Here is a 19,750-nt window from a genome sequence, read left to right on the forward strand (position 1 = left end):
AAAGGCAAACACGCAAATTGCTGGAGAAACTCAGCAGGTCAAGCAGCATCTGTGGAAACGACTTTTCGGCGGAGACCCTTCATCTGGAAGAAGTTGCCTCTCAAATCTTTCCTTTCTCGCCCTAAATCGTGAGCTGACTAACCTGTTTCCACGGACCATGACTTTACAACTCTCATTCTATGAGAAATTTTGGAAGTGAGTTCCAGTGCTGGGCTTACATTTTAATTATTTTTAACTTCCTTCGCTACCGGCACCACAAAACTCTCTAGATAGGTAAACAAACAAGGGCAGACTGATCAATAATGGATAGAGATGCAGGAATCTTCTGGATAGAATTTGCAAGTAACGTAAAGTTGCTGCTTAATCCAATGCTTTCTCAACTACCGTTATTGCACGGACCATTACATAAACATAAACACTTCTATCCGAAATATCAAAAGGTGGGCGGCAGACTTTAAAGGACAAGTGCAGCGGTTGAACAATGGGGCGTTTGTTGAGAGCGGTGGTACTTTAAAGGAAGCTTCGGCAGTGTGTCAGGACTAAGAATAGCGAACCAATGGGCTAACCGCTGCAGACATCCCGATCACCACTCTCCGAGGACACCGCACAACCGAACAGACCCGGACACTAGTCACAACCGTTCGCCACGACTCGTCCCTTTCCTTTCCCCTCTGCCAAGTAGCAGCGAGATTTTAAAGAACCAAAAGATAACACAGTCCAGAAGATCCCAGACTCTCCCAGCCAAGGATGAGGGGCTAAACTTTCACAGAGAGAGAGAGAGAGGGGAAAAAAAGTTCTGCTGAAAGTGGGGAGGAAGGCCGGGAGGAGAGGAGAGTGGACGAGCTGCTGGTGTGTGCGTGTATTCCCGTTGTACCTGCGAGATGGAAGGGAGCTTCAAGTGTGCTGTACCTCTGGTGTTGTTCTGCGGTTGGTTTAGCGGGGTGCACCTGAAAAGTCCAAGCTGCCACGAAGTGCGGACTGCATTCCAACTCCGGCAAATAGGACCACTCAAGTTGGTGCCCGACACTCCTGGGAGAGGTCAGTTTGCAACACAACGCCTCCAAAACTTATCTTTTTATTGTTTGCATACCCCATGTGCAGTGTCCTCAAATGCGTTTCTTAAAATATTCGCAAAACGCGACTTTATATCTGGATTTGTTACTGCTGGGGCTAATTTTGAGATGGGTTGTCTTTCTGACTTGTGCACGGCGGTGGCGTTGGGGTTAAACGGGGCAAAGTGTGACTCCGGCAAATGGCTGATCAAATCCTCCTTAAATAAACGATAGAAGCGGGAGTCGCAGTCCAATTTGTCTCGGGCTGTCCTGCAGTGTCATTTACGAGTGACCCCGCCAGTCACGCATCACAGTCTCCCCGAAGCAAGAGGAAGTGAGGAGGGAAAGGAGCGTGGAGGGACTGAAGGAAGTTTAGGGAAGGAGAGCGAGGAGGATGGTAGTAATTGAGCAATCTGCAGATCACAAATTCTTAAGTTTAAATTTTGAATGGAGTGTGTAGTAAGTTCACAAGCAGTGTTGCTGTCAGGATGTAGTTGTGTTTCCAGCTCTTTTTTCCCCACATGAATTCGATAACCATCGGCTTAAATGCTCCTGACGGTTACCGGTATTGTGATCTAAATTGTATTGATTAACGAAAATTGAGATATTTGCTTTAGCTTTTGGTACAGCTTTGCATTGCCGGAACGGATCTCTTGGCTTCGAAATGGAGGATTAAAGCGGAAAGCTAGAACTTCGTTGTTTGTGAGGATTAAAAGAGAGCAATGTGATCGCGTTGCCTTATTGCTCGTGAGCTGATCTTGCGTAAGGCCCATCTTGCGCTTCTTCCTGTTCTAATACGTGATGGTGTGGCTCCGACACCTTGTCATTCTTTAATCAATTCCATCGGCGGGTTGAATGAAATGCTGTCGTTAATGATTATAGTCTGCCCAGCAGGGGGCAGTGAATCTCAGTGAACAGGATCACCCATTGTCTGAATTACATCCGACACACTTCACCTGTTACGTTTTCTAACTCTAAGGCATAAAATTAATTGAAAGCAAAAGATGGGAGCCCAGAGATAACGTGTCTGGTTTCTCTTTCACTTTAAGCGAGGCATATTTTTACGGTGTGATGACTTATGCCATTCACATACTTTTACATATAATCTGTAATCAATTATTTCAATGTTCAAGTATGCTTAATCAAACGATATATTTACAAGATTACTCAAATATCACTGAAATATTGAATTCATTGCACAGATCCCTACTGAGCTATAAACTCCAGCTGAATATAGAATGTTTCTCAATTTATATGCACAGTATACTACTATATAGACATCCTCAGCATAATAAATTTTAAATTGTTTCATTCAATCCTAAAAATTTAATTGCTGTGGAGGATTTCTTTCTCCTGTGGGATAATGTCTTTCCTGACCTTAGGTTCTGGGGCCTCCTCCATGGTGGTTGTGGGAGTTGACTCTGGGACTGCAGGAAGTGGTTCTGACAGCTGCAGAGTTGACACTGGACACCTTTCTTCTGGACGTGTTGGCATCCCGAACAGCATGTAATAAGGTTCAACAGACAATCTGTATCATAGTGTGGGAGTTCAGTGTCTGACTTGACAATTTCCTTTACCATTTGGAAAGCTACCTCACACTGCTTTGTCAATTGTCATTTCTTCCCAATCTGTCTAAATGAGTTTGAGGTGGAGAGCAGTAGCCAGGTTTGGCAGGAACCTATTGTAGTAATTGACAAATCTTAAAAAGCATTGCAATTGTGAAATGTCCTTTGGCCTTGGGGCATCCACCACTGTTTGAATTTTCTAAGTATACTAGTAAGATCCGTGTGTATCGACGATGTGACCACGGTATGTGATGCTTGGTTTTTTTAAAAAAAAATCACTCATACTCTAAGCCCATAATCTTTTTACTTTTGTCCCAGGACAGCTTGAGACAAACATTTAATCTAATGTTTTTAACACTGTCTTGAGATTTTGGAGATGTTCCTTGTCATCAGTTAACAGATGCCTTGCAGCATCAGGCCCATAGCTTTCTGCCAGAGTACAAGTGCAGATGCTACTCCAAAAATAAACCTATTATAGTGATAAAACCTTTTGTGAGTGCTTATGGTGAGAAACATTTTAGACTCTTCCATCTCAATCTGTAGGTAGGCCACAGCTAACTCCACCTTGTTGGAACTGTTTCCCTCCAGAAAGCTTTGAAGAAATATCCTTTTACCAGGGCAGAGAGAATTGATCTTCTTTCAGTAATGGGTTGATGGTGACCTTAAAATCACCAAAGATCCTGACAAGACCTGTTCATCTTGGCTACTGGGACTGCTGACACTGTCCATTGGCTCCACTCAGTCTCCATGTGATCTAGCTCACTGGCTACTTTATTACAGATATTATAAAGAACTGGACAGGCTTTGTAAGACTTGGGTATAGCATTTTCATTCAACACTGTTGTATTCCTTGATATGGTTGAGTTTTCCAATGCCATGCTTGAACATTTTGGCATCATCCAGTACATTTCTTAATTTGCTTTCAGTTCACTCTATTGCAGGGGATGTGGCATGCAAATGGTGGATAGATCTCCAATCACGTTGTAATTGTCTCAGCTAATCACATCCCCACGATGCTGGTCCTCCTATTTTTACCTTGTTAGTTGTTATATTTCACTGACATAGGAGTTGTCTTTTCTCCAGTAAAAGTTTATAGTTGGATATCTGCAGGCTCTTTGAAATTCCACAAAATGAGTTTGAATAGCATGACTGAAACAGCAGAGACAATGTCTAAATCCTCTTAAATTAATTTGCTGTTCACTTCTGGTGTAAGCTATATTGCTTGCCTATTATTTCCATATTGTAAACCTCAAGGCTACTCAGTCTTCCGTCACTCTCTTCATTATAGGCATTTTCATCAACAGCATGCAGATTAGGGGTCTTTTTGAAACTGCAACTTGAATTTTTAACTTTATCTTTTCCCTATGTACAGCTGTCTCTTTTTGTTAGCCCAATGTGCTCTTTGTATGTGTCCTACTTGTTGGATTTTTTTCAAGTTTCACCTTTAAATCTGCATTGGTCTGGGGCATATATGAGCCCCTGCTGCAACAGTAGTATGATTTGTTCAGCAAGGCCAGTTTCTTTTCAGATGTTGCAATTTTGTTCTTGCTCACTTTTGTTCCTGATTGCAACTAATTGTGTCACTCTGCAGTTTCCATTCATACAGCTCTTTCAACTGCTCTTTTAAATGCAAATTGCACTTTAGTTAGGAGCTGTTTTTGCATGCTTTCTTGTAAGATTCCCCAAACCAAATGACCTCTCAGTGCATCAAGCCCATTATTGAACTGACAATGTTCAGGCAATATCTTCATTTCAGCCTTGTGTGCTAAACCCCTTCCTTTTGACTCTGCTTATGAAACCTAAAGCCTTCTGCAATCAACAATGGTTTTGATACTAAATATTCCTGCATTACTTTCACGATACCAGCAAAGCTCATTTCAGCTGGTTTGTTTGGAGCATTCAGATTTCTAAGCAAACTGTATGCCTTTAATTCCAATGTACTCAGCAAGACTGGCACCCGCTACTCATTGGCTGCTTAATTTGTTTTGAAATACTGCTCAATCCATTCAGTATACATATTCCAGTTATCTGTTGTGCAGTTGAATGTGTCTTACTTTCAACTTGTAGCCTGAAATTTCTGCTTTTTTGTTATTTATGATTATTATCATCCAGTACTTGCTGTTTTTGGACCCATGAAACCCATGAACCCCAGTTTTCTGCCTTTTTTTAAAGTGTATCATCTGTCTCCTTTTCTGAAGAGATGTGCCTCTCTGAAGAGGGGTGGGTGGAGTGGGGAAAGTACTGCACCTTTTAAAAAAAAACTCAGATGTATCACTGTGCTTCAGTAGGTAGGTAGGTGTCTTGGGTTCATTTAAAAACTTGTTCGTCCCCACTTATGTTTTGTTACTCTAAAACACAAGTTTAATAGAAAGCAAAATACAGGAGCCCAGAGATAATGTGTCTAGTTTTTGTTTTTACTTTAAGCAAGTTGCAAGCATATGGCTTGGCGTGATGACATGTCATTTACATACTTTCACATATAATACGTAATGAATTATTTATGAGAGAATTCTTAATCAAACAATATATTTACAATATTACTCAAATATTTCTGAAATATTAAACACACCATGCCACCCATTCACAGACTCTCCTTTCCATAATCTGGGGAGCAGTTGCAGTGGCTGTGACCAGGTAGCTTAGCACAAACTGAAGCTTGAATCTGAAGTTTATCTGTTGTGTATTGATGAGTTACATACACCAGTTTCTGGTTGTACTAATCCTTCACAGGATTCCCAAGCTTTATAGATGACAAATCTCGAACAAGTACTTTGTTGTTGCATTATCTCAGTAGAGCAATAAGCAAGTTTGCTCCTGGCCTGGCAGCAAACTCACATCCTATCAATTATGTAACTGGTGGTGTTTGTTCATCCTAATGTTGATTGGGTGAAACTGACCTATGTAGTTTGAAACTTGGCATGGCTTGAATTTTCTTCCAAGTTCAGAAGTGGTTTGTCTCACTGAAACATTTAAATTAAAATGTTTCTACCACAAGGGGTGAGTTAATCCATTCCCATTTGAGTCATTGGCTTGTAGAATGAACCAAAAAAAATTAAACTCTTTATACCTACATCAGTACTTTGAAAAAATTAGCTATTTAGCCACAATACTTTGCTTTATTGCCAATAATTATTGCATTTTTTTGCCAGTTACAATAATTGTTTCCTTTGTTAATCAAACGTCTTGCCAATGGAAACAATCCCCCCCTTCCCCCCCCCCCCCCCACATTTGCTCTATCAAAACTCCAAATAGTTTTGCAAGCTCCCTTGTTAAATCTCAGGCTGAATGAAGATCATAGGCTATTCTGGTCTTAAGTGGAAGCAAAGCCTCATAAGAAAGGAACATGGAATTAGGGCAATTCTCACTGCTGTCCAGATCCAAGTTTTCAACTTGATATGTAGGTGGAGTATTTGTGAGAGAGTCAGAGACAAATGTGGCATGGAATTAGGCCCTTTGGCCCACTGTGTGCACAAGACTATCAAACACATAGTGGGCTGAAGGGCCTGTTCCTGTGTTGTACTGCTCTATGTTCTAAGTGTGTTGGCGCATGACCAAGTGGTTAAGACGTTGTTCTAGTGACCTGAAGGTCGCTAATTCAAGCCTCAGCTGAGGCAGCGTGTTGTGTCCTTGAGCAAGGCACTTAACTACACATTGCTCTGCGACAACACTGGTGCCAAGCTGTATTGGCCCTAGTGCCCTTCCCTTAGACAACATCGATGGTGTGGAGAGGGGAGGCTTGCAGCATAGGCAACTGCCAGTCTTCCATACAACCTTGCCCAGGCCTGCCCCGGAAACCTTCCAAGGTGTAAATCCATGGTCTCATGAGACCAATGGATGCCTATATATGTTCTAAGTACCTATTTTACCACTAACCCATTTTATTTCTTAACATGACCATTGGCTTCCTCCAGATTTTACCAAAATACAGTACACACCAAAGTTCAAAGTAAATTTATTATCAAAGTACATATATGTCACCATATACAATCCTGAGATTCTTTTTCTTGAGGGCATACTCAATAAATCCATAATAGAATAACCATATGGAATCACCAAAAGACCACACCAACTTGCGCATTCCACCAGCGTTCAAATTAAAACAAATTGTGCAAATACAAAAAGAAATAAAGAATAATAGTGAATAAATAAGCAATAAATATCGAGAATATGAGGAGTCCTTGACGGCGTGTCCATATATTGTAGGAACGATTTAGTGATGGGGCGAGTGAAGTTGAGTGAGGTTAGCCCCTTTGGTTCAAGAGCCAGATGGTTGAGGGATAATAACTCTTCCTGAACCTGGTGGTGCGAGTCCTGAGATCCTGTAGCACCATCTTGATGGCAGCAGTAAGAAGAGTGTATGACTTGGGTGGTGGGTGTCCCTGTGCAGCGCTTCGTGTAGATGTGCTCAGTGGTGAGGACGGCTTTACCTGTGATGGACTGGGCTGTATCCACTACGTTTTGTAGGATTTTACATTCGGGGCATTGGTAATTTCATGCCATTCTGTGACAGTCAATATACTCCACTACACATCTATAGAAGTTTGTCTAGGATATAGATGTCATGCAAAATCTTTGCCATCTCTGAAAGAGACACTGCTGGGGTTTCTTTGTAATGGCACTTAGTGCTGGGCCCAGGATGGGATCTCCAAAACAATAGTGCCAAGGAATTTAAAATTGCTGACCTCCCTCCACCTCTGATCCTCCGATGATGACTGGCTCATGAGTCTCAGAGTTCTTCCTCCTGAAGTCAATAATCAGTTCCTTGGTCTTGCTGACATTGAGCAAGAGTTTGTTGGTGTGGCAAAACTCAGCCGGATTTTCATTCTCCTTCCTGAATGTTGATTCATCACCACTTCACCTTTGATTAGGCTCATGGCAGCAAACCTGGATATGTTAACGGAACTGTGCCTGCCATGTAGTCATGTGTAAAGTCAATAGAGCAGGGGGCTAAGCTCGTGGCCTTTGGCTGCAGCTCCGCTGATGAAGACTGTGGAGGAGATGCTGTTGCCAAATGAGGAAATCAAAGATCCAATTGCACAAAGAGTTATTGAGGCCAAGGTCTTGAAGTTGTAGTCAATAAAGAACGTTCTGATATCTGTGGCTTTGCTGTCCAGATGTTCGAAGGTTGAGTGAAGAGCCAATGAGATGACATCTGCTGTGTGCCTGTTGCTCTGGTAGACAAATTGGAGTGAATCCAAGTCATTTCTCAGGCAGGAGTTGATATGCTTTATCACCAACCTCTCAAACCACTTCATCACTGTGGATGTAATTGCTACTGGATGCTAGTCAGTGAGGCAGGTTACCATCTTCTGAGGCATTGGTATAATTGAAGTTTGCGTGAAGCAGGTGAGAACCTCAGACTGCTGAAGTGAGAGGTTAAAGATATCAGTGAAGACTCCAACCAGTTGATCAACACAAGTCCTCAGTTCTTGGCCAGGTACCCCATCTGGTCTGGGTGCTTTTCGGGGGTTGATAGCTGTACTCAGGTTGGCCTCAGAGACTGAAATCACTGGATCATTGGGGATCACAGTGACCATTTATAGTAGCCAACTAACCTACCCCAACCTACAACTACTTGGGATGTGAGAAGAAGATTGAACACCTATCGCAGACCAATTTGATTTGAGGGAGAAAATGTGAGCTCCACACAGATAGCATCAGAAGTCAGCTTTGAACCTGCATGGCTCGAGCTGTGGTTCAGCAATTCTACCCCCTGCATTGCAGTGATTCCTCCTGCACTGTGTGGCAGCTGGAGTGGAACTGCAGACAGAAAGCAGGAACTAGCCTCCTGCTTTAGGCTGTAGCATTATAGGTTGTATGCTTAAAACTGAAACATTTAACACTGTCATCCTCTCAAAAGAAATCTATAATTTATGGAACCTACCTTGGCCTCAGTGTATCCTTGTGCAATTGGATCCTGGGTTTCCTCAGGACCCCAGTCAACTTGGATTGGCAACATCACTACCTCCACGATTTCCATCAGCACAGTTGCACCAGAGGGCTGTGCGCTTAGCCAGCATTCTGCTCACTATGACTGTATAGCTAAGCACAGCTCCAATGAGATTTCAAGTTTGCTGATGACATCACTGTTACATGCTGAGTCAAAGCTGGTGATGAATCTGCATACAAGAGGGGGACTGAAAATTTGGCTGAGTGGTGTCATAACAACAACTTCTCATTCAATGTCAGCAAGACCAAGAAACTGATAATAGACTTAAGGAAAGGGAAACCAGAGATCCATGAGCCTCTCCTCATTGGAGGAATAGAGGACTTTAGATTCCTGGGTGTTACTATTTCAGAGGATCTTCCCGGTCCCAGCACATAACTGCAATTGCAAAGAAAGCACAGCAGCACCTCTACTTCCTTAGGAGTCTATGGAGATTTGGCATGTCATTTAAAAACTTTGACAAACATCTATAGATGTGTAGTGGAGAGTGTATTGACTGGCCACATCATGACCTGGTATGGAAACACCAGTGCCATTGAGTATAAAAATCCTGCAAAAGGTAGAGGATTTGTCTCAGTACATCACAGTTAAAGCCCTTCCAACTGTTGAGCACATCTACATGAAACACTGTCTTAGGAAAGCAGCATCCATCATCAGGGATCCCCACCACCCAGGCCATTCTCTTTTCTCACTACTGCCATCAGGTAAAAGGTACTAGAGCCTTGGGATTCGCACCACCAGGTTCAAGAACAGTTATTGCCTCCCAACCATCAGGCTGTTGATCAAAGAGAATAACTTTACACACTTGTCCATCCATTGAGATATTCCCACAACCGGTAATCTCATTTTAATGACTCTTTATCTTGTTATCTCATGCTCTCATTATTTAGTGCTATTTATTTATATTTGCATTTGCATGGTTTGTTGTCTTCTGCACTCTGGTTGATCTTTCATTGACACTGTTATAGTTCTATAGATTTGCTGAGTATGCCCACAGGAAAATGAATCTCAGGGTTGTATATGGTGACATATGTACTGTGATAATAGGAAAATAGGCAGGTTTAACACTCAGCAATAGTGAACCTTGATTTATACCTTTCTCAAAAAAAAAGTGTACGGTGAATTCTGGTTAAAGAACAAAAACTAATGAAGAAATTCACCAGGATTGCTTTTGTTTACTTGGGAGAGTGTGCTGCTTAATCGGACAGGAGGCTGCTGTCGAGCTGTTTCTAACTAGCACTGGTTATGTGCACTTGTGTGACCATTTATCACTGTGCTGTGCTTAGAGCAAACAGTTTTTTAAATAGCATCAGAAATGTGTGTTTAGTTCAGAAAGCAGTAATTTCTTTCTCACTGATAGTTGCCAAGAAATATGTAGTAAGATAATTCAAGACTGTTTTGCTCACTGCGATTTCAAGAATTCAGACTTGGAAATGCCAGAAACAGCCAGGAGTGAAAATGAAATATATTCACTACTTCAACAAGTGAGGAACTATGAAGAATTTGGATGTATCAACAATCATCTGGAATGTTACTTTTGGTCTCCACCAGCCACTCAGCTCTCACTTGTGGCTCCATTTAGCTGTTCGCATGCAAAGGCTGCCACACCCTGATACACCTCTTTGACAAGGGGTCTAAACCAGGTGATGGTAGTTGGAGGGTCTCATACCCCAGTGGGATAGGGACATGCCTGTCTAAGCGTGCAAAGTCAGACTGGGAGGAAGAGATCTACAGTGAGATCCAACTGTCAGGAAGGTGGATCTGCAATGCTGTGTGGAGAATGAAAGGCAGGAAGAGGCACAGAAGAACCCAGTTGTGACCTCCTCATACCACTGGTGCTGGACTTCCAAGATTGAGAGAATAGAACTGCCTCAGTACAACGGTTTTTCCCACTTTAAAAATCCTCCTGCAGAGTTTCATTGGGTACAATACACAACAAACAGTAATGCTGGTAGTGTACTAGTGTGGTGAACTACACATACCTGTCTGGACACGTCCCCTGTTGACTGCTCCTGTGGCTCCTCCCACAGACCCCGGTATAAAGGTGATCGAGGCCTGAGCCCGGCCTCTCTGTCTCCAAGATGTAGTATGGTGGTCAACTACTGCTTGTTCCTTGTTCCAGTCAATAAAAGCCGATATCTCGCCTTTATGTCTCAGAGTGAGTTATTGATGGTGCATCAACTAGTTTGTATGCATTTCATTTAAATGCATACTTTTTACTCACTTGAACAGTAGTTTGTCTTTTTTCATATACCTTTTTAACAATTTCCATGAAACTTCAGCTAATTGGGGCAGCCGCTTATTTGGGTCGAAACGTACCGGTCACAATATGTCCCAATTAACTGGAATCCACTGTATTTGGTCAGAACTGGAGTGCCAATTTAGCTTGTGCAAACAAATATATGATCTGGCTTAACCCCACATTACCACTATTGGACTTACTAAGTTACTTGACTAGTAACCAGAATAAAGGCTCCAGAATCACAAGTTCAGATCTCACTTTGGCAACAGAAGAAGTTAAGTTCAAGTAACTAAATAGGGCAAACAGTTCACCTTGGTAATGGTGACTATAAAGCTACTGGATTGTTAAAACAGGCTATCTGGTTCACTGATGTCCCTGCCTGGACAGCTTGATCATGTGGCTCTTACCCCAAAAACATTAATTTCAGGCTGGATGATAGAGGTGGTGCTGGTGGTGATGTCTTTGTCCTGTGGTTGAATAACAATAAAAAAATTATCATTATGTCATACCAGCCTCATTTGCTGTGATCAAACACGAGGAAATCTGCAGATGCTGGAAATTCAAACACCAACACACACAAAGTGCTGGTGGAACACAGCAGGCCAGGCAGCATCTATAGGGAGAAGTGCTGTCGACATCTCAGCCTGAAACGTCGACAGCGCTTCTCCCTATAGATGCTGCCTGGGCCTGTTGTGTTCCACCAGCATTTTGTGTGAGTTGTCATTTGTTGTGATACTCATTTGATTTTTACCGCCTTACTTGCACCTCCAGCCTAAATAGTTCATTTTATTTCTTGAGATCATTATTATAATAATGAGGAACATGGGACTAGGTTTACATACTGCTAACTCTCACACAGTAATCTAATAGTAATTATATAATCTGCTGCTTTGTGGTATTGTGTGAGCAATAAATATTGTCCAGAAACTTGGATCCTTCATTAGCCTTCATTAAAAAACTGTTATAAGAAATTTTCCATCTCTCTGTATGGTTAGACAGTACCTTGGCTCCGTGCCCCTTCTGAGGGAGAATACCTCTGAACACCCGGCAGTCCTTCATTATGACACAGATGCATAAGTGCGGACAATAGCTTGAATATCTTGGGCGCAACTTGAACCTGACAACCTAGACAAAGATGGGAGTGGGAGAGTGGCTTTGTCCCTTCTGACTGTTGATTCCTAGGCTCTCTGTTTATCCACAGTATTACAGCTGGTCTGTGGTGTGTGTGACAGTAAACCAGCAGATTATGATGCACTCAGCAAGTTTATACACAAGATAATCAAATTTAAACCCCTAAAACAAATTCAGTTTGACTGACTGGTGATTTGCCAAAGATAATCCACAGTTATCATTTACTGATCACTGTTCCATGGGCATTTTGGAATTGACTCAGGAATTTTGTGGGGTGTCGTTAAGCTTTGTTGAAATTCATCAGAAGGTTTCCAGGCAGACCTTGGGAAACAGCCAGGTCAGATTCTGTTAGTTAGTTAGTAATTGATGCTGCCCTCACCTACATCTCCTCCATTTCCTAGACATCTGCACTCGCCTCATTTTCCTGCCATCTTAACAGAGATAGAGTTCTTTTCCTCACCTACCACTCCATGAGCCTTCACATCCAACACAACTTCTGCCAACCTAAATAAACCAATCTTTATCTTTCCTTCCTCGCCCCTCACTCACTCCTTTCGTGCTTACCTTGTCCATTCGTCCCTCTGCATTAGTCTCCCTTCTGGCACTTATCCCTGTAAGTGGAAGAAGCATTACACCTATCTGTTCACCTCCATTCAGGGCCCCAAATTGCCCTTACAGGTGAGGCAACACTACACCTGCAAATCTATTGGGGTTGTCTACTGTGTCCAGTTCTCCTGATTTAGCCTCAAAACTAATTAGCTTGAGCACCTCCGCCCAATCTGAAAAAACGGAATTTCCTGGTGGCCAACCACTTCAATACTAATTCCCATTCCCAATCCAACATGTTGGTTCATGGCCTCCTCTTCTGCCATGGAGAGGCCACTGTCAGATTGGAGGAGAAACACCTTATATTCTGTCTGGGTAGCCTCCAACCTGATGGCATGAACACCAATTTCTCCAACTTCTGGTAGTTTACCCCTCCCACTTCCTTCTCCATTTCCCCACTCAGGCCCTTCTCTTACCTCTTCTCCTCACTTGTCTGTCACCTCCCCCTAGGACCCTTCCTTTTTTCCTTCCTCCCATGGTCCACTCTCCTCCCCTAGCAGATTCCTTCTGGAACCCTTTACCTTTGCCACCTATTATCTCCCAGCTTCTTACTTCATTGCCCCTCCCCACCCACCTGGCTTCTCCTATCTTCTTCTAGCTTTTACTCTTTCACTTCCCCCTACCTTATTTTCTTTCCAGTCTTGCTGAATGGTCTTGGCCGGAAATGTCAACTGTGTATTAATTTCTGTAGATGTTGCCTGACCTGGTGAGTTTCTCCAGCATTTTGTGTGTGTTGCTTTGGATTTCCAGCATCTGCAGAATCTCTTGTGTGTATGGCTGCATTGCCAACATAAACAGAGAGGATGATGCTACTTAGCAGTGGAGTGAGGATTTGCTTTGTGTCAAAGCAAGTCCTCTTGAGTGGAGAGGAAGTAGGAGTCAAATAGTATAGAATTCAATTTGTGGCAGTACATGGGTGGCGAAAGTCAGCTGCAATTAGGATGGAGCAAGATTATTAAATGATTGGAAAAGTTCCATGAAGTCCGATGGATATAAATAGTGAGCAAATATTACCGGGAGTAACCAGAATTCTGGTGGGAAATCACAAAGAAATTAAGTGAGAAAACCAATAACTATTATCCAAAGCAAATCAGTTGAGTAGGACATCTGTGAATGCACAAAGTATTCTTAAACACTCAGACCAATAAAGGACGTTGGAGGATATAATATGTTAGGAGATTTGAAGTCTATGAATTTGAAGAAGTGGTGCTATCATGGACAGAAAAGTGGCTTAATGGCAGAAAGTATAGTCTGGCAGAGTGTGCTTTCGTACTGTAAGATTTGGACCAAGGTGTTCTTTAGGAATCACGATTAGATATATACAGTACTGTATTAAGGACTTGGACACAGGTAAAAATTCCAACTCGGTAGATAACACAAGCTTGGAAGTGTAGTTAAGTGTGGAGAATAGCAATAACCTGCAATAGTGTGCGGACAGGCTGGCAGAGTGGGTGGAAAAGGAGATGATGACATTTAAAAGTGCAAAGTGTAAAACAATAGACTGGAAGAAATGCCAAAAGAGAATAGAGACAAAATAATAGTTCTACAGGTGTGTGGGGACTGAGGGACTTGAGTGTACATGTGCATAAATCTTTGATGCCTTGGTACATGTGACAGTAACAAACCAATTCCAATTGCAGTATCAGTTGTGCCAGGACACATTGAAAGAATAATTAGTAAAATAAATGGGATCTGGGTTTTCATAAATGGAGGCATGGAATACAAAAGTACAGTAATTATATTAAAATAAATATTATGTTTGAAATACCTGACAGGTTAGGCAACATCTGTGGTAAAAGAAATAGTCAATGTGACCTCTGTATTTAACTTGTACAATACAGTGGTCAGGCAGCAACTGCATCCAATTCTGTCACCCAGCGGCAGGAAGGATGGAAAGATCTAGTAGAGGATTAAGAGTAAAACGAAAGAGGTCCCATGGTTACTTTCAGCTTTCAGATGAAACTTGAAACTGGTGGTCTACTTGGAACAGTAGAAGTTGGGAGATTTGATAAAGGGACAAGATTCTGACAGATTTTAACAGAGGAAAACTTCAAAGATTCAAAGTACATTTAAAGTATGCATGCATACTTGAGATTCATCTCCATGCAGTCGTGAAACAAAGAAAACCGTGCAACCTTCTCAAAGAGAAACAGCAAACCCCCGGTGCACAAACAAATGATAAATTGTGCCAGTGGTTTAAAAAAAAGTAAGAAAAACAACATAAAATACCAACCCACAAAGTCATCGAAAGAGTCCAGGCATATTCAGTTCAAGTTCATATTCAGTTCAGCTCAATCTGATGCTGTGTCATTCGTTATTGCAGACTGCCCTGATCAAAATTGCACCACAATAAACGGGAGAGACCAAAACCAAAACGCAGCATAACTACAGAGTTCAATCTACAAACAGTCTATTAAACCTTGCCCAAGACCCAGGACTCTGGCACTGTTCTCCAGCAGCTTCGAGCGAGCTCAACTCACTGGATTAGCCATACTCAACTGATTGCCACATCCACAGTCTTCTGTTTCCATTAGCAGACTGGCAGAGTTAAATTGGTTTATTATTGTCACATGTAGTGAGGTGTAGCAAAAAGCTTGTCTTAAAAAGCCCTCCATGTAGATCATTTAATTACAAAAGTGCTCTGAGGTAGTACAAAGGAAAACAATGAGTGCAAAATAAAGTGTTACAGTTACAGAGTAAGACCAGTGCAGGTGCACAATAAGATACAAGGTCACAAAATGGTCAGCTTACTAGGAACCATTCAATGCTCCTAATGCAATAGGATTGAAGCTGCCCTGAACCTTTTGCCTGATGGGAGGTGGAGAAGAGAGGATCTCCAGAGGGGTGGGGTCTTTGATTAGGCTAACTGCTTTACCGAGGCAGCGTGGTACGTATACGGTCCATTGAGGGGAGGCTGCATTCCATGATGTACTGGGTCGTGTCCACAGCTCTCTGCAGTTTCTTGTGACCGTGGGCAGAGCATTTGCAGCATCAATCTGTGGATGCATCCAGATAGAATGCTTTCTGTGGTGTATCAATAAAAATCAGTGAAGGTCAAAGGGAGCATGCCAAATGTCTTTACTCTTTTGAAGTACAGCCACTCGAGAGCTTTCTTAACCATGATGTCTGCATAGTTAGACCAGGACAGGTTATTGGCTGTGTTCATCCCTAGGATTTTGAAATTCTCAACTCTCTCGACATTGGTGCTGATGATGTAAACAGGTGGATGTGCACTGCCCCCTCCACCCTTCCTGAAGATAATGACTATTGCATTTGTTTTGCTGACATCGAAGAAAAGGTTATTATTATGATGCCATGTTGCTAGACTCTCTATCTCCTTCCTGTACACTGATTCATTGCTATTTAGGATATGCTGGTCTCTGTAAACTTGTATATGAAGTTAGATCCGAATCCGCCCATGCAGTCGTGAGTGTAGAGGGAAAAGAGTGGGAGACTGAGGACACAGCCTTGTGGGCAACAGTGTTGATGATAATTGTGGCAGAACCATTGCTACTTATCTGTAATGATTGCAGTCTGTTGGCCAAGGAGTCAAGGATCCAGTTGCACAGGAAGGTGTCGGTTCAGGAGCCAGGGGGTGCATGCAGGTTTAAAAGAATTGTAAACGAATTCATTCAGGGGCTGGAGAAAAAGTAGTTTTCAGATATATGGAGGAAGGACATGAGGAATGAAACCACGATAACTGCTTTGCTGGCAGAGACTTCATGGGCTTTCTGTACTGTTATTCCAGCTGTTATGCTGCATGCATGATTTGAGGGCAAATTAGCGGCTGCATAGAAGAATAAAGGACAATTTTCACAGGTTCGTTAAAAGTATTTCAAAAACTGGAGAGTTTGATACTACATATAGTATCAATGAATTTTAAGATTTCTTCAGAATGGTTAGATGTGCTCTGTAAGACAATGCATTACCGTGGCCAAGAAATGAGGATACGTATTTTGGACCCAGGTTTAGTTTACAAGAGAAGATGAATGCTGGAGTAGCAATAAGTGGAAGCTGTGCAGAGGTCTTCAGGAGGATGAGAACTGAGGAGTGGCACAGATGGACCGGAGGCTCGTGCATCTTTGTTTCAAGAAGCATGTGTTATTGGCATGGGAGTGAGCACAGTGCAGAGAAACTGAAGCCTCTTTAAACAAATTGAGATATCAAGAGTACAAGAATCTTGAAGCAGGTGAGATAAAATAGCTAGCATTTTTTTTTGCAAATTTATTCATGAGGTGGAAGCTTCACCTGCAAGACCGTCATTTATTACCCATCTCTAATTGCCCTCAAACTGATCAAGACATTTCAGAGCAGTTCGAAGCAAAACACATTTCTGAGGGTCCCGAATCACTTTGGGGCCAGCCTGGATAAGGATAATTTCCTTCCTTAAATGGTAGATGGTTTGTTAAAATTGTAATAGTTGCCATTCGTATGGATGAGGAAGCTTTACAGAGTTATGGACCAAACACAGGCAGATGGGACTAGCTGATATGGACTTCTTAGCATGGATGAGTTGATCAAAAGGCTTGGTTCTGCGCTGTACTGCCCTGATCTGTGGTTCACTCTACTGACACTTGCTTTTCAGCCCAGGTTTACCCAAGTAACTAAAACTTATATTTCTCAGCTGCTGTTGTGAGATTTGAACTCTTAACTCCACATTACTTATTTAGATTTTTGGAATGAAAATCCAAGAACATATGTACTTCATAACTTTGGTTTGGGGCTTTGGATGGTGGAGGAAGGAAGAAATTATACGTTTGTGCACTGTTGTTTGTGCCACAGTCCTCCGTGACTTGGAACTTGTTAAATATATAAAAAAAAATCAGTGTGAATGCCGCAGAGGTTCACAGGATTCCATGTTTAACAAACGGTAGGGTTGAACAGGTCTTAGTATGTTAGACACAACATTTAATTAGGATTTTCAGGATTATAAAAGGCATTTTGGAATGACTTAGGAATGACTATATCCTTGTGGTACAGTTAGCAACAAAGTTATTGTTAATTTAAAATAGTCTCTGAGATTAGGAAGTTGGGTTTGTTCTTAAGGCATGGGCATGGTGAGCTTTGGTATTTAGGACATACGAGCTAATGTATGAATAACAGATAGGAATCGGCTATTCAGCTGCTTGCCTGCTCCATCATTGAATCAGCTCATGGCTGGTCCAATTGTAATTTCAATGCAGCATTCTTGCCCACCCACCGCTTTGCTTATTAAATATCCATCTGCCTCTGTCTTTAAAATGTTTTATTTCCATTGTTCACTTCCAAATGGCGGCCTCTTGCTCTTATGAAAAGAGCTGTCCTCCCCCCCCCACCCCCATCTACCCTGTAAAGACTTCTCGTGATTTTACATACTTCAATCAAATCTCTCGTCATTCTTTTAAACTTCACAAATACAAACTTGAACAATTATTCTTCATGAAATAACCTATCCAACCCTGGTATCAGCCAGTAAACATTCTCTGGACAGCTTCTATCACTTTAATGCCATTTTTCGGATCTGTGCCCCCTTACTGCTCCTCCATATCTTTTCTTCACAACTTATTCCCTACCAATTTTAGAACCATATTTGAAGTAGATACAGCGTTAAGGTGAGGGCGTCTGGCAATGGGATTAATTTTGGTTTGCTGTGATCACTGACATTACAGTGACTTGAATACTCTGCTTCTAAACCTTTTTACAATTCCAGTTTTCCTCCTCGTAGAAAATGATAAGTGTTTGGAAAAAGTTTGAGACAAAAGACGTTCAAAGTTTTCTTGATTTCTAAGCAACCCTCTGTCTTCTGTAAATGGAGTTGAATTGACATGGTTATGATTAGTGTGTAAAGATATAGACTAAGATAATTCAGTGGTTGTACTCCTGAGGGAGAGGTTGGCGAGAGAGTGCTATTGGCAGTATGCCGGCTTGAGAATGAAAGGCTGATTTTCCAAATGGGCATCCATTGAGCCAATATGTAATGATTTCAGTGATGCAGTTGTACCTTTTATAGTGTGAGGTGACAGTCCACCCGTACTGAATTGGCCATCTCTTTGTTCAGTTAACCTGTTCCTGCAGGGACCCGTATTGGAATAGCCAGAACATGCTGTGTCCCCAACTCTGAATTAGAATCAATGGAAATGTTTCTGGTTGGCTCTCCAGCATTCCTGCATCTTATTTAATAAATACTGTCCATTTAGAATAGCAATGTCTAGACTGGCGTCAACAATAAGGGTTGTATTAGCTGCTGAAAATAATCATGCCAGACCCCGTGAGTAAATGATACGGCTTTGGATTCTTGTGAATTTCTAATTTTTGGTAATGAATTGATTCTGCTGTTGATATTTGCAGCAATCATCTGCAAGTAAATGGGGATTTTGAGATCTGGTAGTGTTGGGGGAACAGCTTAGTGCTGGAGCATGGAAAAGAAGATGTTTAATTATACAACCTGCTTAATTGGCTTAACAGTCACTGGTCCCCACATCAGGAGGTACCCTGGCAATCTGCCACAAAAGAATCAGCATTGTCTGACTGCCAGACAGCCCTTTTACAAGTAATGGGAATTCCTGCTGCTACTGGGAATAAGATAATGGAGACTTGGATTGAAGCAGCAACTTTACACAGTGATGTATAGGTTGAGACCCCTTATCCAGAAACTTCCCAAATCATTTTTAAGCGCTGATATGACAGACCGCTGCGCATCATAGACAGTTCTGAGAAGTCACCTCACATAGCTAATGAACAGAAGTTAATGAAAAATAGAAAAACACTGCATAAAGCAAAATTCAAGATCTTGATCGTGTGCCATCAGCACCTGAGTGAATGTATGCTGCTCAATGGTGTGCTGATAAATTAACAAGCAAAGATCTTTCACAACAAACTGAAAATTGAAGGTGATTCTGAATATTCAGCAAGCTAGTTGCAGCAATTTAAGAAAAGGCACAGCATTAAGTATTTAAGGTGTCTGATGATCATGAAAGTCTAGCACCAGAACAAGTCTACAATGCCGATTGGTTTTTATATCTTACATAATGGTGTTACATTTTTAGTGTTGCTGATGAAATTCTAACACCAGAGCAAGACTACAATGCTGATTGTTTTTATACCTTACATAAAATCTAAAAAAGAGTAAAAATACAAAGAGTGCACTGTAAATCTTTAATCAAAACACAACATTGTAGGTGGAGACTGAAAGCCTGCCATTGCTGTTGATCAGCTTTTGTTCCCCCGC

General features: G+C 41.8%; 1 protein-coding gene across 2 annotated transcripts in view; it reads left to right on the forward strand.

The window, feature by feature from the left end:
• Positions 1-586: 586 nt before the first annotated feature.
• The window catches only part of LOC132381136 (glypican-5-like), a 627,941-nt gene continuing 608,777 nt past the window's right edge, over positions 587-19,750 (forward strand). For both annotated transcript variants that reach the window (XM_059950406.1, XM_059950415.1), the window contains exon 1: positions 587-1,038. In XM_059950406.1, coding sequence (XP_059806389.1) covers positions 882-1,038 — 157 coding nt within the window. In that variant the 5' untranslated portion in view covers positions 587-881. The remainder of the gene's footprint in view (positions 1,039-19,750) is intronic.

This window comes from Hypanus sabinus, chromosome 2 (assembly GCF_030144855.1).
Source record: "Hypanus sabinus isolate sHypSab1 chromosome 2, sHypSab1.hap1, whole genome shotgun sequence".
In the NCBI taxonomy this organism is placed as follows: Eukaryota; Metazoa; Chordata; class Chondrichthyes; order Myliobatiformes; family Dasyatidae; genus Hypanus; species Hypanus sabinus.